The sequence below is a fragment of the Rhinolophus sinicus genome, chromosome 6, assembly GCF_057876585.1.
Source record: "Rhinolophus sinicus isolate RSI-liver-muscle chromosome 6, RSI-T2T, whole genome shotgun sequence".
In the NCBI taxonomy this organism is placed as follows: domain Eukaryota; kingdom Metazoa; phylum Chordata; class Mammalia; order Chiroptera; family Rhinolophidae; genus Rhinolophus; species Rhinolophus sinicus.
Genome location: NC_142506.1, coordinates 14,637,070 through 14,649,587, shown reverse-complemented (window position 1 = coordinate 14,649,587; position 12,518 = coordinate 14,637,070). Strand labels below are relative to the sequence as shown.

Sequence of the window (12,518 nt, the reverse complement as noted above, 5' to 3'; positions counted from 1 at the left end):
CAGCTGTGTTCATGGGCTTCCTAATTTATACTGTGGGTAAATGCTGGAAACAGAAACCCCAGGAAGACCACACTGGATTGAGTCCATGCTTCCCCATGCTTTTCTAAAGCAAGAGGTTCCTCAGAAAGAGCCTTCTCCTCCTGTAATCCCAGGTGTGGCCTCCAGGTGTGGCCTCCAGGTGAGGCCTCTAGGAGCTGCTCGAGGGGTGGTTTTCTTGCCCTCTCAATATCCTAACAAAATCTCCTTCCTCGGTTTACAGAGGAAGTTCCAGCCCAGCAATACTTGGAAATTGATGAGGTGATGACAGACAGTTTCAGAGTGACCTGGCATCCCCTTTCGGCGGATGAAGGGCAGCACAAGCTGATGTGGATTCCAGTCTACGGTGGGAAGACCGAAGAAGTGAGTTGTCTGAGACTGACTGAAAGTTAATCTGGAGCATTTCCTCTGAAAGTGCATACATACCCGCTGCTGCATTTGAGTATTTCTTCACTTTAAAAATCGATTGAGGATCCCAGAAATAATTAATATTTCGCAGGGCATGGACTTTTATAACTGTCAGATCGTAGGCTGTAAACTACCTCTCTGCTAGTGCTTTAGTGATATATTTTATATCTTTTCAGATTGTTTGACTTCCATAAATGACATTTAATAAAACTTCAGCATGCCACCATCATGATATTCATAGTTTATTTGATGAGAGAGTTGACAGGAGTAAAGTTCTCAGGTTTGACTTGAAAAAAATGAATTCAAATGGCCCTGGGTTTCTTTATGCTTAGTTGCTTCTGACTTATACTTGGGATAACGTTTTTTTCCCTTGTATTAATTTTCATCTTGACTTTCTATTATTCAAGTAAACCCAGTTGCTAAGCACCAAATCCTTTTTAGGTCATCCTAAAAGAAGACCAAGACTCATATGTCATTAGAGGCCTGGAGCCCGGCACTGAATATGAAGTTTCATTGCTGACTGTACTGGACGATGGAAGTGAGAGTGAGGTGGTGACTGCTGTTGGGACCACACGTAAGTCTTGGTGGGGCCAAGATGGGCATCACCAACTCCCACCGTCCATTCTGACACCCTCATCACCCCACCAGGTTTTCTGCCCATCAGACTTATCCTGGGCTTCAGAGGCTTCGATTTCTCTTTGTCCCCCAGAATTCTTCATGCATTTTTACCTTTAATGAAACCAATATCTGAAGCATTGTTGAATCTTAGCTTATTATCACCATAAAGGCAGGGAGCATATCTGGCTTGTTCACCATAATATCTCCAGTGCTTAGTACAGTACTTGGCATATTTTAACAGTGCAATAAATACTTGCTAGATGGATGGATGGATGGATGGATGGATGGATGAAATAACTTTAAGTGAATAAATGAGCAAACAGATAAACCAAAGACAAACATGTCCACCATGAGTTTATGGAATTTCCCAAGTGGATCTTGGTTCCAAGAATCGTGTACAAAATTCACTTGCTGATTCATTCATCCCTTCATTTTTAAAACATGAGGTATTAAACACATATTAAATTTTCTTTGATTGGGTTCCCTGGAATCACATTCTGAAACAGAAAATTGCATCCAGAAGGTTTATTGAAGAGTGTAGTTGGGAGATACATCTGTAAGGAACACTGGTTGGACGGGGCATAGAGAGAAGCAAACTGAGTCCTTAGCGAATTCCATTAGGCGTTCTAGACCTGGGATGACCCTTCTGAGTTGTCCCAAATTGAGTCTAAAAGGCTGGGCCTTTGTATCCCTGCATCCCCGGTCATTGGAAGTAAGCCATCCCCTGACAGAGTCTAGGACTTCAGGCCAGGCAGTTCCCAGAGCTCTGAGCCATTGGAAGCCAGTATTCCAGAAGTTGGTGGATGAGTATGTTGACCCTGAAAAGGGGATCTTGGTGTAGCACCACACAGACGCTCCATCCACTGGTTGCCCAGGGTGGATACAAGAAATAGAAGATGCGCTTGTCCTCCTTCGTGGCCTTGTTTGGCAGCCCTTTCACAACTTGTTCTACAGCACTGTTTAATTTCCTTGAATTACCACGGTTATGCCCTATTTCCATGCAACTGGCAGGTTTCACAATTTTATAGGTATAGGTCAAATGTTTATAGGAGGAAGGCTGATAGCTGTGATTAAGACCTTTACATTCTTTGGGTTTCAGTTTCCTTATCTGCAGAATACGTTCAATGTCTGCCTTACTTCCAACTCAATTCTTCACTCCTGCAACCAAAACCAAGGTTGTTGTGAGAATCAACTGAGATAATATAGGTGACATTTTCTTTGAAAGCTATAAAATGCCACACATAAATATATAGTGTTCTTATCATTACAGTATTTTAAAGTTGTGAATATTTTTTTTAGTTGACAGTGCTTGGACAGAACCAGCTACAACCATAGTACCGACCAGACCTGTGACATCAGGTAAGGACAAACAAAAGCCTGTTTACCCTAAGAAAAGTTTGATTTAAACAGAAATGATGTTATCCCAGTTTTATTTATTTCATATTTTTAATTAGGAACGAGGCATGTTAGGTTAATTTCACTCCTCTCAGAACCTCTCAATCTTTTCTTACCCACCAATGCCAGGCCGTCTTCTCATCTGCTGATCTCACTGTTACATCTCTCTACTTTTCCCATCTTTGTTTTGGATTCTCATTTAAACTTTCAGAGGATGTTAGCATGGCAAGCCCCATAGTCTCTGCCTTCCTCTTGACTTCTCCTGTTGCTCTCTGTTGAGATTCAATTATATCATGGTTTCCTTGCATTTCTGTGCGTAACTAAGACCTGGCTGGTCTACTGGTTTTCCTATATCAGCTGTCATCTCTCTCAGCTTAACTTTCCTCTCCATTATAGTACTCATCCTAACTAGCCGTCAGAGTCACAAGGTAAAACACAAGTTTGATGATATCATTTCTCTACCTAAAACCCTTCTGTGGGTTTCTGGGTTCTCCACTACCCATTCATTCATTCATTCATTCATTCATTCATTCACTGATTTATTCATTCTTCAGTGAATCTTTTAGTATATGTGCTGCCGAAGCGAGCACGTTTCTTCAGTGAATCTTTATTGTGCCCCAAATCTCTTTATCATCACATCCAACATCCTTCCTGGTTGGGTGCTCCTTCCCTTTTTTTTGTAATTTCCTCATTTCCTGCTGTCATCTAGAACTCTCGGTCCTGAAGGTAAGATGTTGCCTCTCATTCCCACTGCCTGGTACCCTCCCCGAATTTTGCCTGGTAAATGTCACTCTCCTGTCTCCTCTGTGACTCTTTTCCTATTTTTGTCAATTGTCAATCACTGTTTATCTCAAAGGCCTAACACAGTCGGACATACAGAAAAAGCTCAATGAATGTGTGCTGAATGAATGAATGAAGAGAAGGGAGTCAGTAGAAATGGACAGAATGAGAAGATGTTAGCACAGAAGGGAGAAGAAAACAATGGGACAAATGAGGGAGCAGGCCCCTTGGGATGTAAGAAGGAATGTGTCAGGGAACACAGGAGAAGGGGTTTGAAAAAGCTCTCAGAGAAAGGATAATACCCATGTGGGCTGAATGTATAGAGGCAGCCGTGGTGAGAGATTTATGCTTTACGTGACAAGTGTTAAAGCAGGAATTTGGGCACAGGTGATGGGATGTGTGTTGGATGCTGGATCACACTGAGGCTGACCACATTTGGCCCACCACGTCTGCTTCTCCAACAAAGCCCTAGTGTGCAGATTTCATGGGCATGCTCCCTGCCCGCTCCACTCAGCTTTCCTAGCCTAGCAGCTTCTCCCCAGTTCCCTTACTAGTATGTATACAGAGCTGATCGTTTTGAGGGGGACCCCGGTCTTGTAAGCGTCTCTTGAACCCATTTTTGTTTGCTACCAATAGGTATCATGTCTCCCCATTAACCACTAACGTGGAGTTGTCCTTCACGTGGGTCTACATTAGAGAGATACATTAATGATAGTACTTGTTGCCATTTCCACCTATGATCTCTGCAGCTCATGTTGGAATACGATGGGTTAAAAACTCTTTACTCCTTGGTTGTGTTTATTCCAGTTTTCCGGACAGGAATCAGAAACCTGGTTGTTGATGATGAAACCTCTTCTAGCCTGCGGGTAAAATGGGACATTTCAGACAGCAGCGTGCAGCAGTTCAGGGTCATCTACCTGACTGCTCAAGGGGACCCTGCGGAAGAAGTGGTAGGAACGGTCTGTATAAATACAGCTTCCTAGAAACTCTAAGGTGTCCTGACTAACAGAGCAAAGGAGGCTATCTCCAGAGATGGATGCAAGCTCTACTGCTCATTTCTTGGTGACTCTACCATCTCCAGAAACTAATACTTTCATTGAATCCAAGCTTAATGACTGGTTTCTTGATGGCCATTTTGTCTCCAAACCTTGCTCCACATACAACCTGCTTCTGAAACTTATTTCTCATGTTGCTTCTGCTGCTTTGACAACTTCTTAGAGCACCAAAGCAAAGTTGGGTCATAAATAGTCCCCCAGACATTTGTCTGTGTGTGTGTGTGTGTGTGTGTGTGTGTGTGTGTGCGCTCTTGGGAATCTGATAGAAACTTTTTAAGTGAAGCATATATGAAAGATCTTTATGCAGTTGAAGTGTTTCTAATAAAGTGCCCTCCATTAACAAACAGTTATATTTTTCAATGACATCAGCTCATTTTGAGCAGAGTTATAGTCATTTCTAATTTATTCTTAAATATGAGTGTCTACCTTAGGGGATTTAACATTGTAGATGTTGAGTTTGCTTTACGTTGTTTCATCTATATTTGTTCTTCTGTATTGGAAACCTGGGTACATTCTTAATCATAGCCTTGCCATGTTTTCTTTCTTTTTAAATTAGTTTCAGGTGTACAGAACAATGTAGTTATTAGACATTTACACCCCTCACAAAGTGATAACCCCCACCCCCAATCTACTACCCCTCTGACATCGTATATACCTGTTACAATTTCATTGACTCTATTCCCTATACTGTTCTCCACATCCTGTGACTATATATAAATATTAAATTATAGCTGACATTCCCATGTTTTCTTAATTTACACGGTACCATTCCTTTTAGCCTAGAACCTGAAAATTGTTTCCTAGACCCAGTAACTCCAGTTTGCATTCAAAAGAACTATTTTTCTTTTTCAGTCATAGAATAGGCTTTAGTTAGCCTCATTACTTTGTCTGCTGCACTGTTTTTGAGACACTCTAGGAAAGAAGCCTCCACATTCATTATTGCTAAAGAATAACATTATACTTCCTTCTTCCTCCTTAGTTATAAAGTTTTTGATGGACAATCATTTTGTGTGTGTGTATGCGCTTCTCTAAACAATTATTTGAGCCCTAAGCTCTCTCAGGAAAGTGCTTTATTTCAGACTGACAGAGGAATCATTACAGAAGAGAGTGATAACCCTGAGAATAACCACATGTACTATGAATAGCCAGAAGAGCCATGAAATTAGTCTTGGGAGTACTTTCGGGAAGTTAATGAACACTTAAACAAAATAGATTGGATTATTAATTAACTTGGACCATAGTTTTCAAATTATCCATGATTGAAAAATTAAAACTGTGCTTGGCAATGGTAACTAAAGATATATTTTGGGTGTTTTACTTTTCCTGTTATTGTTCTCATATTTTAATTGAGATCCTAAATATGAGACCCATGAAAACTTCCCAGAGTGACAATTTTGTTTTTGGTTTCTGTTTCTACTCTTTCCAAGAAATACATTAAGCTTCTTGCTAAATTATTCTTGCTAATTTGGAAAGAGTAACAACAATTTAATCTCATGCATGCACTTGTAAAGTATGCAAGGTAAAATAATAATAATATTTTTTTTGGGTTGTCTCTAATTAATTTTCCCTTTGGTAGTTGCTTTCATTTCACACTGTTTATTTCGAAACACTTGGACAACCCAGATGAAGGCAAGAAAGATCAAAAGTCTTGAAGCTCATGTGCTCCAGTTAAACAAACCTGTAATAAAAATGAAAAAATATTGATAAATTTGGTGGTGATTATTAAAGTGCAGAAATGTTTTTATTCTACAGAAGAAAGTACTCTAGAATTCTTTCAATCTCAAGCTCCTTTGATGAATTTGAATTACATTGGATTTGTGCATATTTATTTTAGGGGCATCTTTTCAGGGCCTCAATTGAGGATTAATTGGAATTTATATAATCAGTGTTTTATGAAATGTACTGCTATATACATGTCATGTATTATTATTGGAGACAGAAAGTGGGTACATCTACATTTAGATTATAAACCAAGGTAGGACAGATAGTTGCAGACCTCTGCCAAAATCCAAGGGCCTCGGTGTGAACTTCCCACACACCGAATAAATGTCTTAAAATAATAATGCATGGCAGGGAAAGACAGATGGCTAAAATATATTTAAAAAGTGGTAAAGGAAATGTGTCTGGATAAGATAAATGACTCTTGCCATTTTTTCAAATTTTCCTTAACTATAGAAAGTGCAAATTAGTAGACATAATGTAGTCATGGGGATATGAAATACAGCATGGGGAATATAATCAATAATGTTGTAAAGATCATGTCAGGTGCCAGATGGGCACTGGACTTATCAGGGAATCACTTCATAGGCTGTGTAGATGCCTGACCACTGTGCTATACACTTTAGCTGAAGTAGAAAAATATTGAATGTCAACTATAATGATATATATGTAATATATATAATTCATATATATATATATATATATATATATATATATATATAGTCATGGGATGTAAAGTACAGCATAGGGAATATAGTCAATGGTATTGTAACAGTTGCATATGATGTCAGAGGGGTAGTAGATTGGGGGAAGGGGGTTATCACTTAGTGAGGGGTATAAATGTCTTACATTGCTTTGTACACCTGAAACTAATTTTTAAAAAAGCTAATTAAATTTACTTGAGGAGATAAAATTGAGTATTGAAGTTAGAGAATAGTGTATGTATATAATATTGTAAACCAACGTCAAGCTTTAGTATATGTAAAACAAAGGCAATTAAAATTACTTTTCCAATTGAGGTAAGTGAAGTATTTACATATTTTCTAAGCATAATCAACTCTAGCAAATATTTCCAATAAAAAAGCTTTTGAAGTCTTAGAAAGCAAAGCTACCTGTCACATATTTCATAAGGATTGACTTTCAACTCTGCTCTGAAATATGGAGGCATAAAAATGACTGCCCGAGCTTTAGAAACATTGATAGCAATTTGACATTGCTGCAATGTCCAAGAACGTGATCCTTTTTTCCTAGTGATTTTGTTTAATTATATTTCATAAAAATATTGATCTTCAATGGATTGGAATTAACGGTACCAATACTAGTAGGTGTAGTCTTTCGCCACAGGTGGCATGAGAATCCCTGTCTAGAAACAGAATGTTAGAAACCGGAACACAGTGAGATGTGGGAATCCTCTTTTCACTGAGGGAACAGCTTGCTGGATAGGACCCAGGCTGCTGTGAAAAGCTTTGGGCAATAATGGAGCCAGATGTGAAGTTGAATTTCAAAAAAAAATTAGAAACATGAAGTTCAGTGTTTAGATTTGCATCTCACTTAACCATGAGCATCTTTTATAAACTTGTTTTATAAACAAAACCATCATTTGCTATGACCTCCAGCATCTGTTTTTAGTAGGAGCCCATCTTTATCTTGCAGAGGCCATGCCGAAGGAACTTTGCATACCCCAGAGGAGATTTACATTTTCTTCTTGGGAATTAATATAATTAGGGTAAAAAGGTGCAAGCGGCATAGTCATGTGGAGTAGACAGGTGATGGTTAAAGCGAGGCTCAGACCAGATATCTAGGATTTCACTATGGCACCTTTGAGTCAATAGCTGTGTGGGCCTCAGTTTCCCCATCTATAAAATGGGTGTAATTATACTCCTTACCTCAAAGGATTGTGGTGAAGATGAACTATATTAGAATACTTAAGAGTACCACCTGACACATAATAATTAAGTAAATGAAGGCTATTATTATAAACCACAGCAACTACTGCCTCGCAATCTAAATGTGTCCTCCAAAATGGCCTCAATGCTTTTCAATATGCCAGAGTCTAAATTTGATTGGTTCCAAGGCCATGTGTTTCTCAATTTGAGAGATGACTTTATTTAAGGAACATCAACCCCCAGGTGATTTGCTAAACAAACAGCTTGGAACAAAAAGCCCAGGCTCTGTGCTCCAGAGAGCATCTACATAGAAGACACACCCTGAAGGGAAGCTACCCGAATGGAGTAATACAAGTCAGGGTTATTGTGGCTACAGTTCTTCCTTTACATGGCCTTAATGCTACGGTTATCTAATTTATTCTTGAATGAAGCAGAGCTGTTTTTCAAAACTCTCCCACTCAGGACCACATCAATAGAACCCTGCATATTTCAATGTCCCTTTCCTATGAGAAGCAAAATCCTATCAATCCCATATAAAAAAATCACCTAATTCAGATTTCCTTTTTTCCTACATTTAAAAAACATTGCTTTCAGAACTTCACTGTACCTTAGCAACAGCTGCTTCTGGGTTCAACTTGAGGCTTTCTAGGGCTTATTCCATGATTTATAGGTCCCTTCGCTCATCCAGACATAGACAGCACAGCCCTTTGCCTGCTGGCATTGGAATTGAAAAGCATCTCCAGCTGTCCCAGTCTTGTGACTGCCTCAAACACATTTGGGTTAATTCTTACATCCTAGCATTTTTCCAGCCATGATTAAATTCCTTAAATGGCCCAAGATGTGTCAGCATCTAACTGCTGGAACACAGGCAGAACGGCGTGTGGTTTCAGTATTAAGAACATGTGGTTTTTCTGGTTCACATCTTCTTCTAGGGATGCCAGAATTGGCAGTGCTGAGGCACATGGCGGGATACACTGATGCTGGTGTGGGTCATCCCCACCATTGCGTTTTAGTTTTTGCAGCCTTTAGAGACAGAATGGTGGTGATTTCAGAGACAGGAAGACAACTTTTAGAAAAGAAAAAAAAAAAGCTGCAACATTTTTAGTGTTACGGGTAAAATGTGTTTTGATCCGGAAAACTTGGATTTAATGTGCCATTCTGTTGTTCTTGGCTAGCATCCATCCTTTTCCGAAATCCTGGGAGTCGATTATCTCTCCAAGCCTGAAGAATGGAAGGCTGAATTTTTGAGAGGGTTAGAATCAAAGTAGAATCAAACATGATAAGCAGGCCGTGTTCTAGAACAAACACTCCTGAGCTATGAACACTTGCTTTCCAAAGGATTATTCTCTCTTCTGGATACTTTGCAAATGCTGAGAAGATATTGAGAAAAGACTATTTCTTGAGCCTAAGAGCTTCACATCGAAATGGTCTGCGTTAGTCATAAACGAAAGGTTGCTGCAGGGGAATTTCAGAGAGAAATGCTTTTGCATGGTTGCTCTTCTTTTTCTCATCACTCCAAGTACATCTCCTTGCTTCTGATTATTTCAAAGTGCTTATAGACCGACTCTATTAGTAGACCAGTGGGAGCAGAGGTCGTACTGAGACCATGGTCCTTTGCTTTTCTGTGTAGGTTATGGTACCTGGAAGTCAGAACAATCTCCTTCTGAAGCCTCTGCTTTCAGATACTGAATACAAAGTCACGGTGACTCCCATCTATGACGACGGAGAAGGTGTCAGTGTCTCTGCCCCTGGAAAAACCTGTGAGTGAAGCTTTCTCCCTGTGTATACTAGCTGACTAATTAATGAAAAAATGTTCATGCCCTGTAATACACTCCGAATGACACAATGCACTGTGGTGAAAAGAGCAAAAGCGATCTGGAGACAGAAAATCTGGGTTTGAATTCTGTCTTCACACGTTCAAGCTGTGTGACTTAGGGCAAGTTGCTTAACTGCTCTGGGCTTCAGTTTTATTGCTGATAAAAGCTAAGTTGTAAAACAACTGCATCGTACGCCTGCATCTAATTTATCACAAGTCCTATTCATGCTCCAAAGTGCATTCAACATGCCTCTCCATTTTCTCTTCATCTAACTGCTCTACCCCAATCCAAGGCACACTCACGCTCACTAAAATAAGTGCCTGAGCCCTGCTATGGAGTCTTCCTTTGAGTTTTCCACTCTTGACTCCTTTGTTTTTCTCACAGCAGCATGAAGAGCTTTCTAAAATATAAATTATCTCATAATTTGGAACGCCTCCGTTCCAAGGCTTCCAATGGCTTCCCATTGTGCTCAGGATAAAATCCAACATCCTTTCCAAGGTGCTACAAGGCCCTATATGACCTGCACCCTGCCGATCTCTTTGCTCTCACCTCCTAATAATAGCCCCAACCATACCTCTTTTCCTGCTCTTCCCTGGACATTTTCAGCTTGTTTCTGCCTCAGGACCTATACACTAGTTACTCTTTCTACATGGACTATCCGTTCCCAGATGTTTGCACTTCTGGCTTTTTCTTGTCATTTTGGTCTCAGCTGAATGTCATCTCCTCAGACTTTTCTGACCACCCAGGCCAAGGAGCTCCCACTCTCTGTGATATCATCCCTTTTTGTTTGTTTCATTTTGTTTTGGTCTTGTCAGAACACTACTTACTGTCTGATGTTTTCTTGCTTACACATGTATATGTTTATTATCTGTCTCCCGTCCCTGGAAAGCAGCATCATGAGAGTCCAGGCCCTCCCATGTATGTTCATCACTGCGAACCAAACTCCTACCGCACAGAGGAGGCCTCGTGAAATATTTACGTTAGATAAATTGGCCATGATGATCACATGAGGAGTATGCAAGGAAACCCTTGGTCAAGGCACTGCAACATCTTAGTTGTCTTCATTTCTCTGTGGTTGTCTGGACGTGTGTGAAGACGTCCCCAGAAACTAGTGGCTTAAAACCGCAACCATTTTATTCTAGCACGCAATTCTGTGGGGTGGGAAATTGGGCAAGGCTTGCTGGGAAATCCTTCTGTTTCACATAGTATTGATGATGGCAGCCAGGTGGCTGGGTTTGGTGTGGAGTGTCCAAGATGACTTTATCCGTGGTAACTCAGGACTGGAAGCACAAGAGTCTTAAGAGGCAGAAAGCAGAAACTGTCAGGACAGTTAAGGGCTATGCTTAGAACCAGTACAGCGTCACTTCTGCTGTAGTCAGTTGTTCAGGGTGGTCACAGAATTGACCCACATTCAAGGAGAGGGTCATAACCTCCACCACTCAATGGGAGGTTAGTCAGAAAAACTGCTCCCATCTTTAATCTACTGTAGTTACCCAACAGTTATGTGTGATTAGGGGCAGAATAATGGCAAGAGCTGAATTCTCTACCTGGGCCCCTAACTATGGACTTTTTCAAGTAAGTGTGCAAATCATTAAAATTCTGTAGCTGCAGCCCAAAGTCCTGGCTAGGGTATTATTATATCTCCTCACTTGACTGCGCTGGCACCTCTCCCTCCTCCCTATGCCTATGCTAGGAGTGCCTCCTTCCAGACCCCCACCAACCTGCACGTTTTGCTAAAGATCACCCAGAGTATTGTGCACTCTAAGAGTTGCTACAGTTATCTCCTCGGCATTCATGCGGAAGGAGACCAGGCAGGGGAAGAGCCAAGCTGTGGGGGAGTTCTAAGCTCTTCACCCCACTTTCACCCATGCGTGGGCATCTTAACATGAACTTGATTTGATGGATACATTGGAATTTCTAGCATATTTTGGTATTTTGTTCCTAAGTGAGGGCTTGAAAACCAGTCTTCACAGCAATTAAGAAAGAAAATCAAGTAGTAGTCGCATGCATCAGCCTTGCCTGTCTTAAATCCAGGTTGTTAAAAAAACAGTCGTCAAGGATGGTTTTAAACAAACATAGTAAATTCTGCTGTTCAGAGTTGGTTTTGAACTGTGTTATTTAACACTCGAATGTTCTAGAAAGTTACCGTAAAGGCACCATTGTGCGGAGGTGGGGCCGGAAGGAAGAAGGTGGGAAGGAGGAGGGACTCCATCTAACTGCCAATGACCTGGGCTTGAAGATCTACTTTTAACTTTCGTATTTAAAAATCAGCATAATTTGGGAAAGGATTCCATGTTGAACACACATATACACCCACACAAATAAAAACTACTTAAAGACTATGTCTGGCCTTAAATCTCATGCCAGAAAGAAATACCGTCACATGTCACAATATCGACATAGTAAAATTATTTTTAAATGTTAGTGGATGGCCTCCTTATTGTAAGCAGTGGTCCACACGACTAAATTCTATCACTAACAAAGAGATAAGGATATTGTCTGTCATTACTCGTATACACTATAGTTTACGAAGTTCCTCCCGCTTTAATGATTTGATAAAGAATTGATAAACTGTAACATAACATTTCCAACAATATAGGTAATGTGAAGATGAAAGCACACATAAAATCATCAGCATCTTACCTCCGAGAAGTACCATTATTACTATTGCATGACCACCCTTGATGCTGCTGAACAAATATACTTTGATAGTGGAACAGAGTGGCATGTAGACAGAAATTTTAGTAAATGCTTTAATAAAATTTTACTTACAGTTAACTTAAGAGAAAGGGACCAAAATGACA

General features: G+C 40.2%; 1 protein-coding gene across 4 annotated transcripts in view; it reads left to right on the top strand.

Moving 5' to 3' along the window:
- Positions 1-12,518, top strand: part of COL14A1 (collagen type XIV alpha 1 chain) — a 199,465-nt gene that overhangs the window by 82,553 nt on the left and 104,394 nt on the right. For 2 of the 4 annotated variants that reach the window (XM_019716514.3, XM_019716740.3), the window contains exons 16-20: positions 260-399; positions 886-1,018; positions 2,362-2,421; positions 4,045-4,196; positions 9,528-9,657. In XM_019716514.3, the coding sequence (XP_019572073.3) occupies positions 260-399; positions 886-1,018; positions 2,362-2,421; positions 4,045-4,196; positions 9,528-9,657 (615 nt within the window). The remainder of the gene's footprint in view (positions 1-259; positions 400-885; positions 1,019-2,361; positions 2,422-4,044; positions 4,197-9,527; positions 9,658-12,518) is intronic. The other 2 variants (XM_019716662.3, XM_074317020.2) reach the window with 1 other exon arrangement.